We start from the raw sequence: 18,553 nt of genomic DNA on the forward strand, positions 1-18,553 counted from the left end.
GGAGATAAAATTCAATACTGCATGCATGTAGAATCACTCTGACCTTCTACAGGTTATTTAGCACCTATACCTTTGTGTCCCTGAATTCATAAGAAGAATGGTTGCTGCCAGTGGTAGGAGGGTTAGCTTATGACATTTCTGAATTCAAGTAGGAAACACTCTGAAGCATTCTATGAAGGACACTTCCCATAGAACCTTAAGCAAATACTTTTTTTAGGGTGTTTTCTAAAGAGATGACCCAAATGTTGATTCCTTGATTTAACTTATTTGTTAATACTTCATTATTACTTAACTAAGAACAAGATTTATGTCTTCATACTCCAGAGATTCTCTAAAGGTAGTCACGCTAAAGTAAAGACTGAGAGATTTGTATTACAAATGTTGGTAGAGTTCATGGCAAAACTGCCTTGCATTTTTAAGTTCTTTACTATGAGAGTGGTGAGGTGCTGGAACAGGCTGCCCAGAGAGGTTGTGGATGCTCTGTCCCTGGGAGGTGTTCAAGGCCAGGTTGGATGGGGCCCTGAGCAGCCTGGTCTAGTATTAATATGGAGGTTGGTGGCCCTGCATGTGGTGCAGGGTTTGGAGATTCGTGATAATTGAGGTCCCTTCCAACACAAACTATTCTATCATTCTATGATTCTATGAATTAGATCTAAGAAAACTGTAATGAAATTGATGCAATAATCAATGATTTTAAATGAAGCTACCTAGCTCATGACCTTAGGTCATGAAAAAGAAGCCAGCTATTGCAAATGCCATAGACTGAACACAGGTTCTAAACCATGGTTAATCCATAAATCTCTTTGTGGCTGAAAAATGATCTCCAGAGCCATCAACTTTTTGTATAATCCTTTGATGGCAAAGCATTATACAGTTGAGAAATGGCTAGATGTTACTGGTGACAGTTAGGCTTGGCTGCTTGGTGGGATTTACATATTCCAGATTCTGAAATTCATTACCTTATCTGTTGAATTACAATGATTTCAGGGCTCAAATGAACTAAATAAGGCACTTCTTAAAAGCATAAATGAAGCCAAGAAGATTCATCTGGTCCCATGCCACCTGCGAGAAAAGTTTGTGCTACGCTTTGCTATTTGTTCCCGCACGGTGGAATCCACCCACGTCAAGTTTGCCTGGCAGCACATCTCACAGCTGGCGACTGAGCTCCTGAAAACATGGGAACAAAACCACCACCAGCAGTAACAGTGGTGAGGTAGCAGCAGGGAGGAGGTAATTAGCTGGTTTTCTCTGTGTTGCCAAGTTTAATTTTAGGGGCAGGTGGGAAAGTTGAGTTATGAGGGGAAAAAAAAAGCTGTTGCTACATAGCCCAGCTGCAGTAGCAAAATCCTTGCCAGCAAGTTGTGTTCTAACCTTAGTGATTCACTCTCTGCACTGCATTTTCATCTTGCCTGTTTCCAGAAGGGACATATTCATGGCATCTCGAGCTGTCATTTCTTTGCTGTTAGTTATCAAGGGCATTCATTGATCCCAGCAATGGAAACAGAGGGTTATTATTCCCTCTGCTGCTGACAGCACAAATACTACTCAAGAGATGAAAAGGTGAGGTGTTGTCACCAAATAATTTAATATCGTTAAGGAAATCAGAAAAAAAAAGGTTGTAGGAAGTTTAGTCACCTGGTTATAACACTGTTTGGGTCCTATTTAAGCAGGCAAGCACAAATGTAATGAGCTGGGTCACTAACATGCCATGACACACTTGCTGCTGTATTTTTGCAAATGAAGTTAGAACTTCAAGACTCTTTTCATTATACAGCCAAAGTGGGAGAGTGAATGCTCACTGCCCTTATGGCAGGTTCTCTCTCCTTACAAGTTTCCTTCTAAGACAGTGATTTTGTCAAATCTCAGCAAACAGTTTATGCTGCTTATTGGTTTTCACTTTGATCATCCATACTGATTCTCCATCTTCAGAGTTCTGCCAAAATCCACGTGCTACCTGATGTTCTACATTTTCAACTCAGTTATTATAAGCAGTAACTACTTCAACATAATCTGTAGGCCATGTTGTGTGAAATAGAGCTGTGACATCATTTGATGGCTACCACTCCACTTGTTCCATTGTTTAATAAAGAAATATTTGTCAACATGAAATGTGTACCAGGCAGAGCTGGCATGGCATGCTGACTGCTCCTGGCCATGTTTTGTCTCTGTGGCATCCCAAGGAGGTAGGGGGTGGGAGCAGAGGGTGGCGTTGGTCTCTGCTCACCAGCAGCAGGATGCACAGAACAGCACAAATCTGCACCTAGGGAGAGTCAGATTGGATGTGAAAAATTCCATTACCGGGGGGGTGGTAAAATACTGGAACAAGCTTCCTAGAGGGGTGGCTGATGCCTTTTGTCTATCAGCATTCAGTGCCATTTGCACAGTACCCCCAGCAGGGTGCTTTAATTTTGGTGAGCCCTGAAGTGATCAGGCTGTTGGCTTATTACATGATCTCCCTTCCACCTGACCTATTCTAATACCCACAGAACTGCATTTCCTCAAGGCCAGCACAATACAGAAATCTGAATTTCACAGTTCTTGGTTTTTTTTATCTGAAATCTGGAAATGATTCGAAGCTGCAGTCAATGAAGGCCTTTTTAGCAGCCAGTCTCCCATTCCCTTGTTCCCCCATGTGATAATTGCTTTGCAGAACATTAGTGTTAAGTCATCTGAAAAGAAATAAATAATAATAATCTGGGCTATGTAATCAACTCGAGAACAAAATGGTTCAAAAGAATGTTTTTGAAAGAAGGACCTTTCTGCTGTTTCAGTTCTGTAGCTTTGCAACATATTTGTAAGTGAAATTACTTTTGGTGGGGGAAACACAGTATTAATGAATAGTTAATATGCGAACCTTTATCTTTGCTCCTTGTGTTCAAAAGCTAATGCAGTCTGTGCTGATTGATGCTGTTAGAAATAGTTACAAAACCTCAGAAAAGCACTTCTTTAGGAGAATACCCTAATGGGTAGTGGCCATAAGTTGCCCAGGAAGGTGGTGGAGTCACAGTCCCTGGAGGTGTTCAGTAAATGAGTGGATGTGGCACTGAGGGACATGGTCAGTGGGCACAGTGGGGTGGGCTGGTGGTTGGACTGGATGACCTTAGGGTCTTTTCCAACCTCGATGACTCCATGACTCTCTGTGAATCTCTACCCCAGGCTGCACTGATGTTGTTATGTCCAGTTTCACCTTGCTTTCGTGTGTCAGACCAGGTTGGATGGGGCACTGGGCAACCTGATCTAGTAAATGTGTATGTTTGGTGGCCCTGCCAGGCAGGGGGGTTGGAACTACGTGATCCTTGAGGTTCCTTCCAACCCGGGTCATTCTGTGATTCTGTGATTCATTCTGTTATACTGTGCCCGTGGATGGTTGTCACTGCTGTCACTGTGTCCATCACATAACCACGGGGTGCTGGGCTGTAAGTGACACCCATGTAGACCGTGTAACCAAAGTGGAAACGTCACCTGATGTTTGGTGCTTTTGTGAGCCGTGCGGTTCTGTTCACATCCGTCCAAACTCTGTCAAATCAACACGTCTGTTTTGTGAGCAGCACTAATAAACAAAAAGCAAACCACAGCCGTTGTCCGTCTCTGCTGTTGGCCAGACCTCTCCCATCGTGCCCATCCCGCCGTTAGCGGTACCATCTCCGCAGATCACTCTGCCACTCCCACTTTCATCAGTGCCCTTTAACGCCCCATCTGGCAGCCCCCGCCATGGTGCCGCGGAAGGCGTTACCGCCAGGCGCGCAGCCCGCTCCCATTGGTGGGCGCTCGGCAGCCGCAACCAATAGGGAGCGGGAAGGCGGCAGCGCTAAGCCCGAGCTGATGACGTCCACCCTGCTCTTCCTTCCGATTGGCTGCGTCTGTCAGAACGCTGCTATCCGATTGGTAGGGCGGGACGGTGGGGCGGGCCTTGAGGCAGAGCGCGCGCGGGATCCGCAGGGGCGGCAGTCGGCGGCTGTAGTCGGTGGGTGCGCGCGGCGCGGGCGGGTGTGTGGCGTAGTGCTGCGTTCTGCCCGTTAGAGCCGTTGGGGACCGTTACTCCTCCTCACCTCAGCAGTGAGGGGCTCGGCAAGGCCGGATTCGGGGCGTCCCTTCGGCCAGGCTTGGAGGAGCGAGTCCTGGCTGGGCGGGCTTGGCCTGCTGGGAGTGCTGCCGGTGAGGGGCTGCTCCTGCCCTGGGCTGTGGGCGGGACGGGCCATGGAGCCGGACCGGAGCGAGGCCACACAGCACGGCACGGCACGGCACGGCACGGCAGCTGGTGTGTGCAGCCTGCTGGAGTGCTGCCCTTGAGTGGGTTGGCTCATGTCGTGTGCTGGTTTCCCTAAACAGCCCTACAAACTTGGGCTGAAAACCACATCACGTTATGCTCCCTGTGGTGCTTCGGTGATGTGATTGATTGCTGGGCAAACTGGTTTTTTTTTTTGTTTTTGTTTTTTTTTTTAATGTAAAAAGAGTGGAACATCTCCTCACCCCCAGCCTTGTATTCTCCCCACCCTGCTTTCTTGGCAGCCTTGTATTCTGCACACTCACGTATTAATCTGCATTCATATACTGCTTCTGCCGGTGTGAACCTGTGTTTGAATCTGCAGCTGGTTAAAGAGCACAGAGACTTGTACTCTGTTGAGGGAGATGATAGACAGACGTTCACTTTAACAGGCTTTGTACATTGTCTTATTAGAAAAACCCAGCACACACTGAGATGGGCAGACAGAAGTTAGGATTTGATGTATTTCAGTCATGCTGAGGAAGTGCTTTATGGGCAGATCAGAGTATGAGAACAGCTGATCAGAGCTGTGTTAGAAGCTTTCTGTAAACCCTGCAGAAGCAGCTGTAGACTTCTCTCATTTTGTTCTTGCCTCTTCCTAAACTATGGAGTCCTGACCTTATCAGAGCTGTTTCTGCACATGACCACAGAGAAAGACTGCTGTGAAGTTATGTCAGAAACATGATCTAATCTTTCCAAAGCCAGCAAAATGTCCCTTCTGAGCCAAGGGGCATCTTTCTTATTTCTTGAACTTAGCAGCAGCAGAGGGAATTTAAATCCTGAAGTAGAAAAACAAGAAGTGAACAGTGCTATAGGCAAACAAGGCCTTTGTTTTTCCAAAAATCAAAAGTTGAAGGGAGGTTTTAGTAAGTTCTACATGGAATAAGTAGTTAAGAACATATGCTACAAATCTACTTAAGTCTGTTAATGGAACTTTTTCCTCCCCTCACAGTTTGCATGTGGTTTTATTCAATAACTTTGTTGTTTCAGTTTTGTTACCATCACTGTCATCTTTTAAACAATGACCTGTACTCAGATCTCCTCTGCACCGTGCAGTATCTTGTCAAATAGGAGCAAAAGCATTGCTGATTTCATTTAACAAGGTCAGTTTTTGCTTGGCCATCTGTTAGCATTCTTTGCAGTCTACTTACTTCCCCAGGAGACCGCAGGTTAGAAGCAAACTCTTTTTTCCTCCTTTATTTATTTTATTTTATTTGTTTTAATTCTTCTTTCCTTTCTTTGAACGAGGAAGAAAAGGAGCACCTCAGTGTAAGTGGCTTTTCCCACAGTTCTGCTTCCTTATTGAAGGGTGTCCATTCTGGCTTAGTGATTTACAAGTCCTGCTGCACTGTTTCATTCGATTAAAATGATGTGTGTTTTCATTTATTTGGGATTAGAAAAGGAGGAAGCAGCCAAGTAAGCAACTATAAAACATTTTTTGTAACAACAGGTATTTTTATGTATGTTTCAGTGTCAGCGATGGAGGCCCCGACGCATGGCACCGCACAACTGAGCGACTGGCAGAAAAGTTACTTTGCTATTGCCTCTGGCACCTGCACACCCGGACAGAAGGCTGATGAGTACCGTGCCAAAATTCTGCGTATTCAGTATGCATGGGCAAACTCGGAGATCTCTCAGGTCTGTGCTGCCAACCTCTTTAAAAAGTATGCGGAGAAATACTCTGCAATTATTGACTCTGACAACATAGAGACTGGCTTGAATAACTATGCTGAAAACATTTTGACTTTGGCAAAGTGTCAGCAAAATGACAGTGACAAGTGGCAATCTGCCTTGACAACAGAGAATGTATTTGGATTGAAGTGTGTGCAAGAAAGGATGCAGGCTGGCAGAAAGGTCCAGAGCTCTCAGATGGCACCAACAGATGCCCTTGTACTAGCTGATAAAGGGGTCAGTGCCTCTGCTGCTTCATGCATTCCTAGGCTCGGTGCTTTTAGCAGCACCGGTGAGAGCGAACGCTGTGCTGGCTCATCAAAATGTGCGAGTCGGGGCCCACATCTCCCTGAGCATCCCTTATCTTCAAAGTCTCTCCAAAGCAATGTGCCTCCTGTGACCAAAACTTCAGATGTACCTCCTGCATCTTCTGCCTCCTTAAGTGAACAGATTCATACAGGGTTCCAGGCAGCACCGCTGTTTGGAAATAAAGAAATGACAAGTGGTGCTTCTCTGAAAATTCCAGGTAACTGTAGTGATGGGCAAAATGTGTCTCTTCCCAATCAGTCAGCTGTACAAGCATGGTCTGGGAAAAGAAAAGCATTTTATGGCTTGACTGATACAGGCAGCGCTGCCACTTCTAGCCTTGCTCCATGCAAGGCTTCCAGTACTACTGAAGCCAACAGTTTTTCAGGGAATAGAAATGGAAGTGAAGAGAGCGGTGTTCCTGGTTTTAGAACTGCAAAAGAACAGCTGTGGGTAGATCAGCAAAAGAAACCTCAAAGCCTACAACAGCGTGCACCAGTCTCATCATATGGAGGTGTAAAAAAGTCACTGGGTGCTGGTAGATCTCGGGGTCCATTTAGCAAGTTTGTTCCTCCAGTCCCAAAACAGGATGGAAATGAAAACGGAGGAGTGCAGTGTAAACCTCATGCCAGGGGTCCAACGGATCCTTTGCTTCCTATAGATGAACGACTGAAAAGTATAGAACCAAAAATGGTAGAACTCATTATGCATGAGATCATGGACCACGGGCCTCCTGTGAACTGGGATGACATTGCTGGAGTTGAATTTGCTAAAGCTACAATAAAAGAAATTGTAGTCTGGCCTATGCTGAGGCCAGACATCTTTACTGGGTTACGTGGTCCTCCTAAAGGAATTCTTCTCTTTGGTCCTCCTGGAACTGGCAAGACTCTCATAGGCAAATGCATTGCTTGTCAGTCTGGAGCCACTTTTTTTAGCATCAGTGCCTCTTCTCTGACTTCCAAATGGGTAGGTGAGGGGGAAAAGATGGTCCGTGCGCTGTTTGCTGTGGCACGATGTCAACAGCCAGCAGTGATTTTCATCGATGAAATTGATTCTCTGTTATCACAGCGAGGGGATGGGGAGCACGAGTCTTCAAGGAGAATAAAAACTGAATTTCTGGTCCAGTTAGATGGGGCAACAACCTCCTCTGAAGATCGTATTCTGGTGGTTGGTGCAACAAATCGGCCTCAGGAAATCGATGAGGCTGCCCGAAGGAGACTTGTGAAGAGACTGTACATTCCTCTTCCAGAAGCTTCAGCTAGGAAGCAGATTGTTACTCGTCTGATGTCAAAGGAGCACAACTGTCTCAGTGAAGAGGAAATTGAGCTTATAGTTAAGCAATCAGATGGGTTTTCTGGTGCAGACATGACACAGCTGTGTCGTGAAGCTTCTCTGGGCCCTATCCGCAGTCTTCAGTCCATGGATATCACAACCATCATGCCAGAGCAAGTACGACCCATTGCTTTTGTTGACTTTGAGAGTGCCTTTGGAACCGTGCGGCCTAGTGTGTCCCTGAAAGACCTGGAGCTGTATGAAACCTGGAACCGGACGTTTGGCTGCGGCAGATAGTTGCATCGTAGCCTTTGCTGAGACAGTTCTTTAGCACTGTTATGTATTAAACCTGTGATCGTTCAGTGTATCTATGCTGCTTTTTGTTTTTATTTGTAATAAACTCTCTAAATTTATGCAGCCAGATGTCCAGGTATTGGCCTGAGGTGTAGCTAACTGAAAAAACTGAGGAATTACAGAGAGCTGCTGTGGAGGATGGATGAGTTTCACTGATGTTAAGGGGAAGATGACAGAACTTTATAGTTGAAGGGAATATTGGGGTACCTGAGGGTGCAGTCTTGTACAGCCAGCTGTGCTGTATCAGTAATGCAAGGCTGAGTTGACCCACGTATTGATATCAGAACTGCATAATTTGGCTAGGGGTGTAGTAAAGCTGGAGCTGACGGGGAAGGTAATGGGGGGCACACTGAGTTAGAAGAAGACAGGAATGCAGGAAGGAAAGACTCATGGTGGATGAGAGAAGAAACTCATGGAAAAAATAGAAGCAGGGAGGAAAGAGAATGGTTTCATGTAAATAGTGGTTTTGTTGGACTGAGCCCTGCCCACATCACTGTAGCCTGTTCCCAGCTTGTTATTAAACTCTCTTTCTGATTGCTTTTTCATTTGACCTTGTTTTCTGTTCTGTGCCTGTTTGTGTGCCATACCTCATCCAGAGGGCACCAACAACCGTAGAAGGGGCCAGCGCTCACAGGGGGCTGCAGGCAGGCAGGGCCTGCTGTGGACTTTTCATTGTGTGGGGGGGCGTGATTCTTGGGTGCTGTGGTTCTTGTGTCTATGCAAACTTCACTAGAAAAAATTAATAGCAATCTTCAGGTCAGACTATCTGGCAAGCTGGAGGGAAGTAGCATCTGGAATGAGCCAAAGTACAGCCCATTGGTGGGGAAGTTGCCTCCATCCCTGGAGGCATTCAAGGCCAGGCTAGATGTGGCTCTGGGCAGTCTGGTCTGGTGGTTGGTGACCCTGAACATAGCAGGGGGGTTGAAACTAGATGATTGTTATGGTCCTTTTCAACTCAGGCCATTCTATGAAGAGGGGGCTCATGGTCTTGCTACAACTGTTGCTTGAACTTAGATCCCATGGCAGTGCTTGAAGGACCTATGTACATGGTGTTCTTGTGAAGCAAGAGAGTGAGGAGGCCTGGGTCTAGTGTTTCTGAGCTTCAATCCTGTTCATGTTGAGAAATGAAATAGGGCTGTCTGTAGTGTTGACTTCATGCTATTAGATAGGAAGAAGAAATGCTGTGTCCCACAGTCAACTGTTTAAATTATTTTCTAATAGGTGTGGTAAAATTACAAAGTAAGTTCTATTTTGTATTCTTACCAGAGGCTTAAAGAAAGGCTCTGCCATTTTGTTCAAATAATCCATCCTTGCCCACTGGCTGGATAGACTTGAACTGAAAATAGGTGAAATGCTTTCATTTTTGAAGGACTGACTACAGTGATATCTAGGGTTTATTTTCAGTTTCTCTAAAGCACTGTTCCTTCTATTATGAAAAAGCTGAACTTAAAAGCTAGTCTGAAGATTTTTTCTAAAGTGGGATAAGTTATTGATGCTGTTTAGCTAACGTTTGTTAAAGCTATTTGGGAACTGCAGAAGGCTATGAGATTAGTGAAGCTTTATTTTGGAATAATTTGGAAGGTTTAGCATTTCTTTATGTTTGATCTTAGGGATAAGCCCTAAGAATCAGTTCTAGTTTATGTCTTTAGGAGTGTAGGCCATGTTAGGGGTTATTTTGTAGAGCCATAAAAATTCAAGTATGTGAATTTATCTTAATTTTTGAAATAGTGGAAATAGACAGATTTGGCTATAAAAATAAACAACTTGTGTCATTTTAGCATTGGGGAGCTATAAATGTACTTTAGGAAACTTCTAGTTTCTCCAAAGATCTTAAACCGTGCTGAAAACAAGTTCTTTAAAATCTGAATGAAAACCCCGGAGAATTTTAACTGTTTTAGTAAAACTCAGGAGTTGTTCAAGGGTAATTAAAACTGCATCATCTTAAGGAATTGCCATCTTTATGCTGAAAACTTCATTTTTAATAGAGGGCTTTACCGGAAAGACCAGTGAGAATGCATGTGACAACAGACAGTAAAGTGCCTCCTAAGATGGCAAGGACTGGGAAAGTAATTCCATGCTGCTGCATTTATTTTCTGCATAATGGAACTTGTGAAAGAGAGGTGGAACCACAGCACCAAATAGCAGCATTCATCCTCTAGCTGCTTATGCTGTTTATTACTTCGCAGTCTTGAACGACATGAACCTGCTTTGTTCGTGTCACGTGCATGAACTTCATGTAGAAATAGAAGGAAGGAAACTTTCTTCTTTTCTTTGTATTGATGCAACTATATGACAGCGTCTTCAGCCATCTAGCAATATTCAGGCTTTGCTGCGGGATTCAAGTCAGCAGGACTTCCAATATTACCCCGATGTGTATTTCATATCCCACTATAACAGTGCCACCAAAATTTGATCCCCTTGCAACGTAATTTCACAAAAAGAGAGAAAATTGCACAAAAGTAGGGCATGATTGCAATTTGAGGGAAATGGTGCAGACAAATTCACTTTAATGGACCTGTTTAGTGTATGCAGAAACTTATGTACTTCATTATTTATTCTTTTTGGCTGGCTGAACTTAGAAATTCAGGACTCTCCTTTGGTTTTGTGGTTCAGTAACAATTGGTGCACAATCTCTTAGTTTCTCTTAAATAAAGGTGAATAATTTCAATCCTGGAAAGGTGAGCTCTTTTTAATAATCAATGCAATGCACACTCTTCACTCTCTCGGTGCATCTTGTATCTGAGTTAGCTCAATTGTCGTGGAGCATTTTGAAATCTGTAGATGAATGTTCATTTATAGAAAACTGTGCCAACACAAGTAGGGAAAAAGCTGATGAAGCGGCAGTGATTGTCATTTACTAATGGCACGTGGATGAAAACCACTCTAAACACCTCTAAGAGTATTGGTAAGATTGTCCAATTGAAATAACGCAATTTCTGCTTATCTGTTGGAAATTACTACTCCCAAACCACCATGTAATTGGGGAGAAAAGAGACAAAAAACAAACATGGGCAAAAATAAAGCTTCCTACTAAAGTTTTGATTTTGTTGGAAATAGCAGACTGGTCATAGTGATCACTTGTGCTTACTAAGAAGATGCTGAGAACTACAGGTACACAAACAGTGCTTGCACTTTGTCTTAACCTCATTAGCACACTTTTTAGCACAGATGGCTTATCAGTTAGTGTTGTGAGGAAAACCGACTCAATTTATGGAAAGTGAGTTTATTGTCAGAAGAGATTTGGGTACTGAAAAACAAAGGCAAGCGTTCTAACAACCACTTTCTTCCCTGCTGCTTTAAACTCAATTCCACTCTTCTCTCCAGGTGGTGCAGTGGAGTTACTGCGGTCAGGACATGGAGGTTCCTCTGTAGCGCCTTCCCTCTTATGCTTTCTCTCTGTTCTAGCATGGGCTCCTGGCATTCCAGTATTTTTTCAGGGATATCTGATATCTACTCCAGCTCTGTATGGTCAGGAGTACTGCTTTACAGTCAAGCAAGTATCTGCAACTCTTCCTTTCTCTTTGAACTTTAATTCATTTTTGCTGTTTCCTCACTCTTCATTTCCTCCTCCTAGAGCTCTCTTTGGCTTTTTACCCCCTGTCCCCTTCCTTAAATCTGTTTTCCCAGAAACACCATACATGTAGCTGACAAACTCAGCTGTGTTCTACAGTGGGTTTACTGTGATGACAACTGGAACCAGCCGTATTTGGCACTGGGCAAGCCCTGACCTCTTCACATGCGAGGCTACCCCTGTGGCCCCTCCTACTACCAAAACGTTGACACCTACACTCAATATAGATGCCTTCAGGGGAACAGTTCACATAATTACAGTGCTTAGTGAAGATGCTGATGATATGAAATTTTCAAGGCATAGATTTCTTTACTTGTTACTATTTCATTGCCATTCTTTATCGTAACTGCAGCAAAGCAGTCATGTACAGTGCTGTGGCTATAAGCTGAAGTTGTAGTTATTAATATTACCTGTTTTAGTCCCATTAAGTCAGAAGGTTCAAAAGCCAAATCTGTGTTGCTATAAAGTCTGGAATGTACTCTAAGAGATCACATAATTCTGATTCCATGTAGAATTCCTGTGAATTAGTTTTTGTGATTACTGGTACATGTTTTGCCCAGATTGTTTTTCCAACGTCACCCTCCTTACTCAGTAAGTATACAACTGTCTTTTCTTGGACTTTACTTTGGATGCATGTGACCACGAGATGATACTTAGGATCCATTTTACGTACAGCATTTGCTGCTATGCAAACACAATTTGGTAAATGCTGAATGTTCATTATTGGTAAAATGGTTATCCTTACCTGATTCCTCAGCAAGACTGAGGGAAAGCAAGACTCTTCCCTAATGCTTCATCTCTGTTAGTATAACTTACACTTTTTTTGTCTTATCCTATTCTTATTGCTCATTGAAATGGAGAAAGCTCTACGCATCACCTTCTTAGCCACTACTGTTGATATCTGCTGTCACTTGACATTACTATTCTGTCTGGACCACACGCATCTCCTACATCCTTCTAAAGATGTCCTGTCTGTTAGAATTCTGATAACTTCTGTGGGTTCATCTCTCTCCCACAGTGATTTAGCTCAAGTAGGGCAGAGCTCACCAATGACCAGGTCTGGAACTAGTGTGGAGCAGAAGATCTGAACATGGGTGACAGGTGAAGTATTCATTGGAGTATGATGTTTGGTTTTTCTCTTTACATTATAGGTTGTCTTCAGCAAAATTGTTCAGAAGTTGCATTTTCTCATCTTTCCCAACTTGCTGCCAACAACAAAGTTAGGCAGTGGAACCTTTCTTTTCCATCACTGAGGTATTAAGGAAAACATTGACTCTGATGCAGGAAGGACCCCTCTGAAATTTCTGATGGTCTTTCAGTTTGGCTATAACTGCACTTTGAAAATGGTTTTACAACTAACTGTGCACTGGTATTGCAATGGTTTAATTATTTGTATTATAAGAGTTGTAAAAGACTCACAGGATGTAATTCTTGTGTTCCCAAGGCATTTAACCTTTTCAAGAGGGCTATTAGATTATTTTCTTATGGAGAAAGTTGCAGCAACAAGCAAAAGGCAATGTTTCTCAGAAGACAAAGCTTGAGGAAAGTGAATATCAGCTGCAGACATGTTGAAGAGAGACTGAATATGCTTTTTTGGCTTGCAGAGGGGTGATGCAGTACTTCCTCGTGGTAGGTTTCTGTGGGAAAGGGGAACAAGTGCTGTTTCTCCATCTGGAGTCATGAGCTGGGTGGGAGAGCGAATATAGTCCATCCTGACTAGGAAGAAGAGGCACATGTGGTCTTAAATTCTCTACAACAGCATAAACCTGTGTTCAGACCAGAGCACAGCTTTATTTCAGGTGAATTAGCTTGTAGGCTTTGTGGTTAGTGTGGCATCTTTTATTTTGGTACCTGTTTTGGCTGATGACTCCTTACACTTGCAAATCTGTTGTAGTCAGTGAGATTTCTTACAAGAGTTTTCATGCAGCAGCTTCTACTAACGTGCTTAACTCAATATCCTGAAGGAGATCTTTGGCCTTCATTATTATGTAAGCCGTGGATATATTTTTTCTAAAATAAAATAGATGTGAGATTGACAGAGGGAGTTTGAATGCTCTCAGTAGATTGCGTTTCTTGCATACCAACTATTTGCAAGATACAGTGATTCAAGTTAGTTACAATGAATTTTTGCCTTTCCATTCCTCAGCTGCAACAGTTTGCAGCCCACAGTTGTGTTGTGTGTAGTAACAAGTAGTTGCAGTCTGCAGAGCATTGGGTTTTCAACTGTGGAAGCTGACAGATTCCATTTGTGTTTAGCAATTTGTGTTTAGTTAGATGGAAACATCCAATTTGCGCTCAGCCGTTGTGCCAGAAGAAGTTGCTGCTTTCAGCCATCCTGCTAAACCCAACAGGGATGGATGACAAATTAGAGGTACTGGCATGGCTTGCCCCACACTCAGTATGGTTATAAATCTCCTGCAGTGAAGAATGTAGCCTTTTTTCTTAAATTCTGGAGGAATATATATATATATTTTCCAGCAAGAGTGTGCATTCCAGAAAATGGTTTCTGCAAGCTGTTCTGGATGCCCTTCTGGAGAAAGAAACTCTCTTAGTGACAAGGGAAGAAGTAATAGAAGATTTGCTCCTACATTCTCTGCTTAGTCTGTTATTTTCTGACCAGGCTTATTGATAAACTGCTTAATGTGGTGCCTTCCTGTCATACGACAGTAAGTCTCACAGGGGATTGAAAAAAAGAAATAAGAATTAAAACGTGGTATCAGAAGTTTTGCACCAAAGCAATGCAAGAACTCAAGATCAGTTTTTCAGAAGCTTTTGATGTTACCCACTAACGGTGTGTGCTGAGGCTGTATCTGTAAATGTCACAGAGTTTGCAAGCGTTAAGTTACTTAGGTTCGTTACATAATACTTTTTCTCTTGTGCTCTTAAGAGTAGTTGTGATAGCACAACTCCCTGAATAGTTAGGAGTGATACCATCCTCTAGTCACCCTAAAGTAGTGCTAAGTTATACTTAACAGACAGATGTATGGTTGATACGTCTGTCACAGGTAACAACACTACTGGTGCCCTCTGCACAAACAGGCTTTCCCACAGCAGTGCCAGCAGAAAGAGCTGTGCTATGAGAAAAGGAAGCCAGCTTAACTCACATACTTTTGTTTTTTGTTTGAAATGAAGCAGCTGAATGCCTGGGATTGGTTATAAATCTATAAACTTAAATCCTTAGTCTTGGGAGAATGGTGGATGTGGTAACAGCCTTACTGGTGCTCCCATGTGGGACAGCCATGCTTGGGGTGCACTTATATCCTGGTTACAAAGACTTGGGGAGGCAAGTTGTATTAGATCCATTTCACCTGCTCCAGAAATCACACAGACTTGACTAAAAATGGTATTCACAGGCTTTATTACAAAATTACTGTCTGTATTCTTCATTCCCTTACCCACCTGCTGCAGTTGGTTGGCTGTACTGGGGGGAGAAAGAAAGGAAGAAATATCTAACAGTGCTTAGCACTGCACAGGAGAAGATGAGCATTTAATAGTGAGACATGCATTTAGGACACCTTGCTCAGTGAATTCTATATAAGGCTTAGAACTTTGTGGAGAAAAACTTACAATGAATCCACTACATTTCTGGTAACTTCAGTCTTTGTAAGGGAAAGTAATGCACCCGTAGTGTTGACTTGATCTTTTTATAGCCTGCCACCAGATGGAGATCTTTTCCCAAAGAAGTCCACGCCAGTCCTTAAGGAAAGCCCAAGAGTACTCAAAGTTATTCCCTTCTTTTGTCAATTAAAATCATACAGTATGAATGAGTTGTTACTGATGTTTAATTTAGGATAACTGGTGATTCACTCGGTGGACAAAGATTTTTAAAATGTTTATTTATTTGTTATATTACTTTATTTATTCATATTATTTTATTTATTTGTTTTACTTATTTTTGTGCAGGGAGCTGTGAAAACTAGCATAGCATCCCCAGAACTATCTGTTAATAAGCAGGATATATAAAAATTAATTCTAGCTCGTATCTCAGGCTGTAATGTTAAACTGCAGTTGTGCAAATAGGCGACAATCCTAATACATCTGTGTGGAAGCTCATCCTCGTTCTCAGGACTTTAATAGCAGGACAAAATGAGCAGGTATGTGTGATATTCATTTCACGATCTCCAGACATTAAGTTTAGTTAGGTATCAGGGTGCTGAATCCAATTAATTCAGCACTCAATTCATTTGACGTTTCATTGACAGCAAGTGGCATTTGTTGCTCTCTTCATGTTGACTCACCAGTAAAAATCATTAGTGCAGTTGTAATAGGCTTAAACTTCTGGCACTACTGCTGCACCAGCAGTACAGAGGCCTTCTCTTGACCCACTTGACAGAAAATCCCAGAGGGGTCAGCTCCTATGTGTTGAATAATTAGTTAGCTTGCTAGATGATCCCTCCTATCAGCTTTGATTGAGTTGTCTTGGCAGAGTTAGGCTTGTCTGTTTGTGATTAGTATCACAGATAGTTTTTATGACTAAAGAAACCACTTCAGTGATTTGTGAATGTTGGAACTGGGCAGAATTTGCAGGAGATGCTGAAAATATCAGCCCCTTGATTTCAAGGGAAACATGCGATGCAAAATCATTAACCAGAAAAAGATATTTACATGTGTGTATATATATATATATATGTATACATATATATATGAAAGATGTTTAAATATGGGTGGCTAATACTGCTTTATCTTCCCAAGTCCTGCAGTTTCTCACTTCCCTGCTTTGTGGGTCAGATGCTTTGCAGCCAATTTACATCGATTCCTGGCACTGTTTTTAAAGGAAGCAAGGGGGAACAGTGAGAAGTCTCACTTTCTGCCAACAACAGGAAGTGTATGCTCTTTGAGTCAGACAGCTTGTTTCAGCGATGCCTTTTGTTGAACCAACAAATTGCTGGACTACACATTTGATCTTAGCAGTGTACTTCTGTTTGGCATATCCCTTGGAAATGCAAGAGCACAGAGCAGCAGCATGGATGGGCAAGTGGAAGGCACTGTAACACCACAATCCTCCAGTATGCATTTACAGGCCTGTTGTCTGAGGGAAGAGAGGAAATGGTGATAACACCTTTCTTGAGAGCTTCCCTCTGGCTCTGAATGTGCAGCTACTGAAGTCTTGCTAGGGATGGGCACTGGAATAGAATAAGGTCTTCTGTCAGCATTTCTGGTGATGCTGCTGCTAAGACACATAATATGGCTTTCCTGCATCTCAGATGGAGAGTTACACTCTTGGATCATTTATTTAGTTTTTCTGCCCGCCGTGGGCTAAAGGACTCTATGAAGTCTAGAAATTTGTTCTATATTTTGTCAAAACTTCCGTAAGTCAGTTTGAAATCTTAATTTTCCTGTTTCATAGTTAAGATTGAAACTAAAACAAGGGTAGCTTTTAGTATTTTACTGTCACCCAAATATCTTTATATTAATTTACCATTCCCTCTGCTCTTCTCCCTAAACCCTATGTGTTTTGTTTCACCTAGATTTATGATTTGTAGCTCCATGCCAGCAAACGTGCCAAGGTGTGCTGTAGAGGTAGACACATCCCTGGGAAGAATCATGGCTGAGGCTGGTGGTTGTCTGTGAGGCAGGGTTGTAGCACAATGTGTTTTGCTCCCACATCATCCTGTGCACTTGTGGCATCTCTGATGCTGGAGGAACAGATCAGCCTCAGCAGGGCACGACCCAGGCTGAATTCAAAGGGCGTGTGTTAGCTGTGGTGGGATTGCAACTGCAGTGTTGTCAGGAAGCACTCATGATGAGAGAGGTTACAGAGTTAGACTGTTAGAGTCGCTGTGAAAAAGCCTTCATTCTGCTTATCTGGAGTGAAAGCTCCAACGATGCCCTCAGCACTGAAAAATATGAGCTGTGCAGCTTCCCATGATGTGGTGCAGAGAGACCTGGCTTTCTGCTCCTGTACACCTTTTGTAGACCTGCTCCTCAGAGCTGCTAGCTGACATGAGCCTGCCTGTTCTCATCATACCAGCAGCTTTAGCTTCCTAAAGATCAGTGCAACGTGCGTATTGGGTTCAGAGAAAAAGTTAGGTATCGATATGATATTCCAAGTGATGTAAGTGGCCAGAGGCTCAGTGGAAAAAGCACGTGGCACAGTAGCATGTGGGAAGGCTGACTTTTTGACTCGAATATTTATCTACTTGTAAAGGAAATTGGGCAAGCAGTTCACTTAGGAGAAGCAGAACCAAATGGAAAGCTCTTAGCTTTCCCCTTTGCACATGGTGTTTCTCCAGAGAAGCTGTGGTGATCCTGCAAAATTTGACAAGGAGGGTGTAACAAGTCCTTCCCTATTTTCTGGAAATCCCACCCTCTTGCCACAGCTTATCTGAAGTTTCTATTTTGCACGTTGGTATGTGTGCACTTTCCAGTGAGCCTTCTGTTTTCTGCTGTAAACGAGCCTGCTAACTAAATCCATCATATGCTTCCTTTTCTTTGGAGGACAGTGTTTCCACTGTTGACTTTTTTGTTGTTGCTTTCCCTGAGATAATTGATAGGCTAAATAGAGTGATTTGGGGATCTTTATTTTCTTTTTTATTATTATTATTATTTTCTTTTTCTTTTTTCATTTTCCAGCTCAGAAAAGCATCCCAATTGGCTGACTGCTACAAAACAGGTTTTCTGTGTTTTATATATAATACGTCATTAGTAAAGCTCATTATTTTTCTATAGGAAAACAGAAGAATCAGACAGAAGACCTCTTTTCCAGTATCATTTAATCTATGCTTCATTTTGAGACATTTGCAAAGCAAATGTTGTTTAACTGCTACCATTGATCATGGAAAAGATTATGTGTCTCTGCGTGTTAGGCCAAAATGTTCCATAAATTTAAGCAGCAGAATATCTCTCAGTAAAGGAAGGTAAACTAGCAACTGTTGGTTAGATATATATAAATCAACTATTTTGAATTAGATACATACAGTGTGCCCACACAAACATGCTTTGATATAATGTGAAGCCTGATTTGATTTCTTAGATTTGAATCCATTTTACAGTTTTGAGTTCAGTGCCAGGGCCTGCAAATATGGGGTCCTGAGTTTATGACCCACTGAAGAGGAAGCCCGGCTCGTGGTTAGCGGAGAAGCAAGCGGTGGAAGACATGACTGCCAATCCTGATT

At 42.8% G+C, this 18,553-nt stretch overlaps 2 protein-coding genes across 8 annotated transcripts in view; both read left to right on the forward strand.

Moving 5' to 3' along the window:
- DDC (dopa decarboxylase) overlaps nucleotides 1-5,844 on the forward strand; it is a 66,710-nt gene extending 60,866 nt beyond the window's left edge. For 5 of the 6 annotated variants that reach the window (XM_015854339.2, XM_032442456.1, XM_015854338.2 and 2 more), the window contains one exon: nucleotides 988-3,574. In XM_015854339.2, the coding sequence (XP_015709825.1) occupies nucleotides 988-1,203 (216 nt within the window). In that variant the 3' untranslated portion in view covers nucleotides 1,204-3,574. Of the gene's footprint in view, nucleotides 1-987; nucleotides 3,575-5,735 lie in introns of those variants that run through there. The other variant, XM_032442457.1, reaches the window with a different exon arrangement.
- FIGNL1 (fidgetin like 1) lies at nucleotides 3,906-8,417 on the forward strand. 2 transcript variants are annotated; one of them, XM_015854355.1, is made up of 2 exons: nucleotides 3,906-3,964; nucleotides 5,736-8,417. In XM_015854355.1, the coding sequence occupies exon 2, from the start codon at nucleotides 5,744-5,746 to the stop codon at nucleotides 7,808-7,810; it is 2,067 nt and encodes a 688-aa protein (XP_015709841.1). In that variant the 5' UTR covers nucleotides 3,906-3,964; nucleotides 5,736-5,743; the 3' UTR covers nucleotides 7,811-8,417. The 2 variants fall into 2 exon arrangements, with proteins under 2 accessions (XP_015709841.1, XP_015709842.1); XM_015854356.2 differs by lacking the exon at nucleotides 3,906-3,964 and adding an exon at nucleotides 3,972-4,155.
- Nucleotides 8,418-18,553: the final 10,136 nt, after the last annotated feature.

The sequence above is a fragment of the Coturnix japonica genome, chromosome 2 (assembly GCF_001577835.2).
Source record: "Coturnix japonica isolate 7356 chromosome 2, Coturnix japonica 2.1, whole genome shotgun sequence".
Taxonomy (NCBI): domain Eukaryota; kingdom Metazoa; phylum Chordata; class Aves; order Galliformes; family Phasianidae; genus Coturnix; species Coturnix japonica.

Excerpts from the sequence above, each read along its gene's own strand:
- FIGNL1 (XM_015854355.1), top strand. The coding sequence starts at position 5,744 with ATGGAGGCCCCGACGCATGGCACCGCACAACTGAGCGACTGGCAGAAA.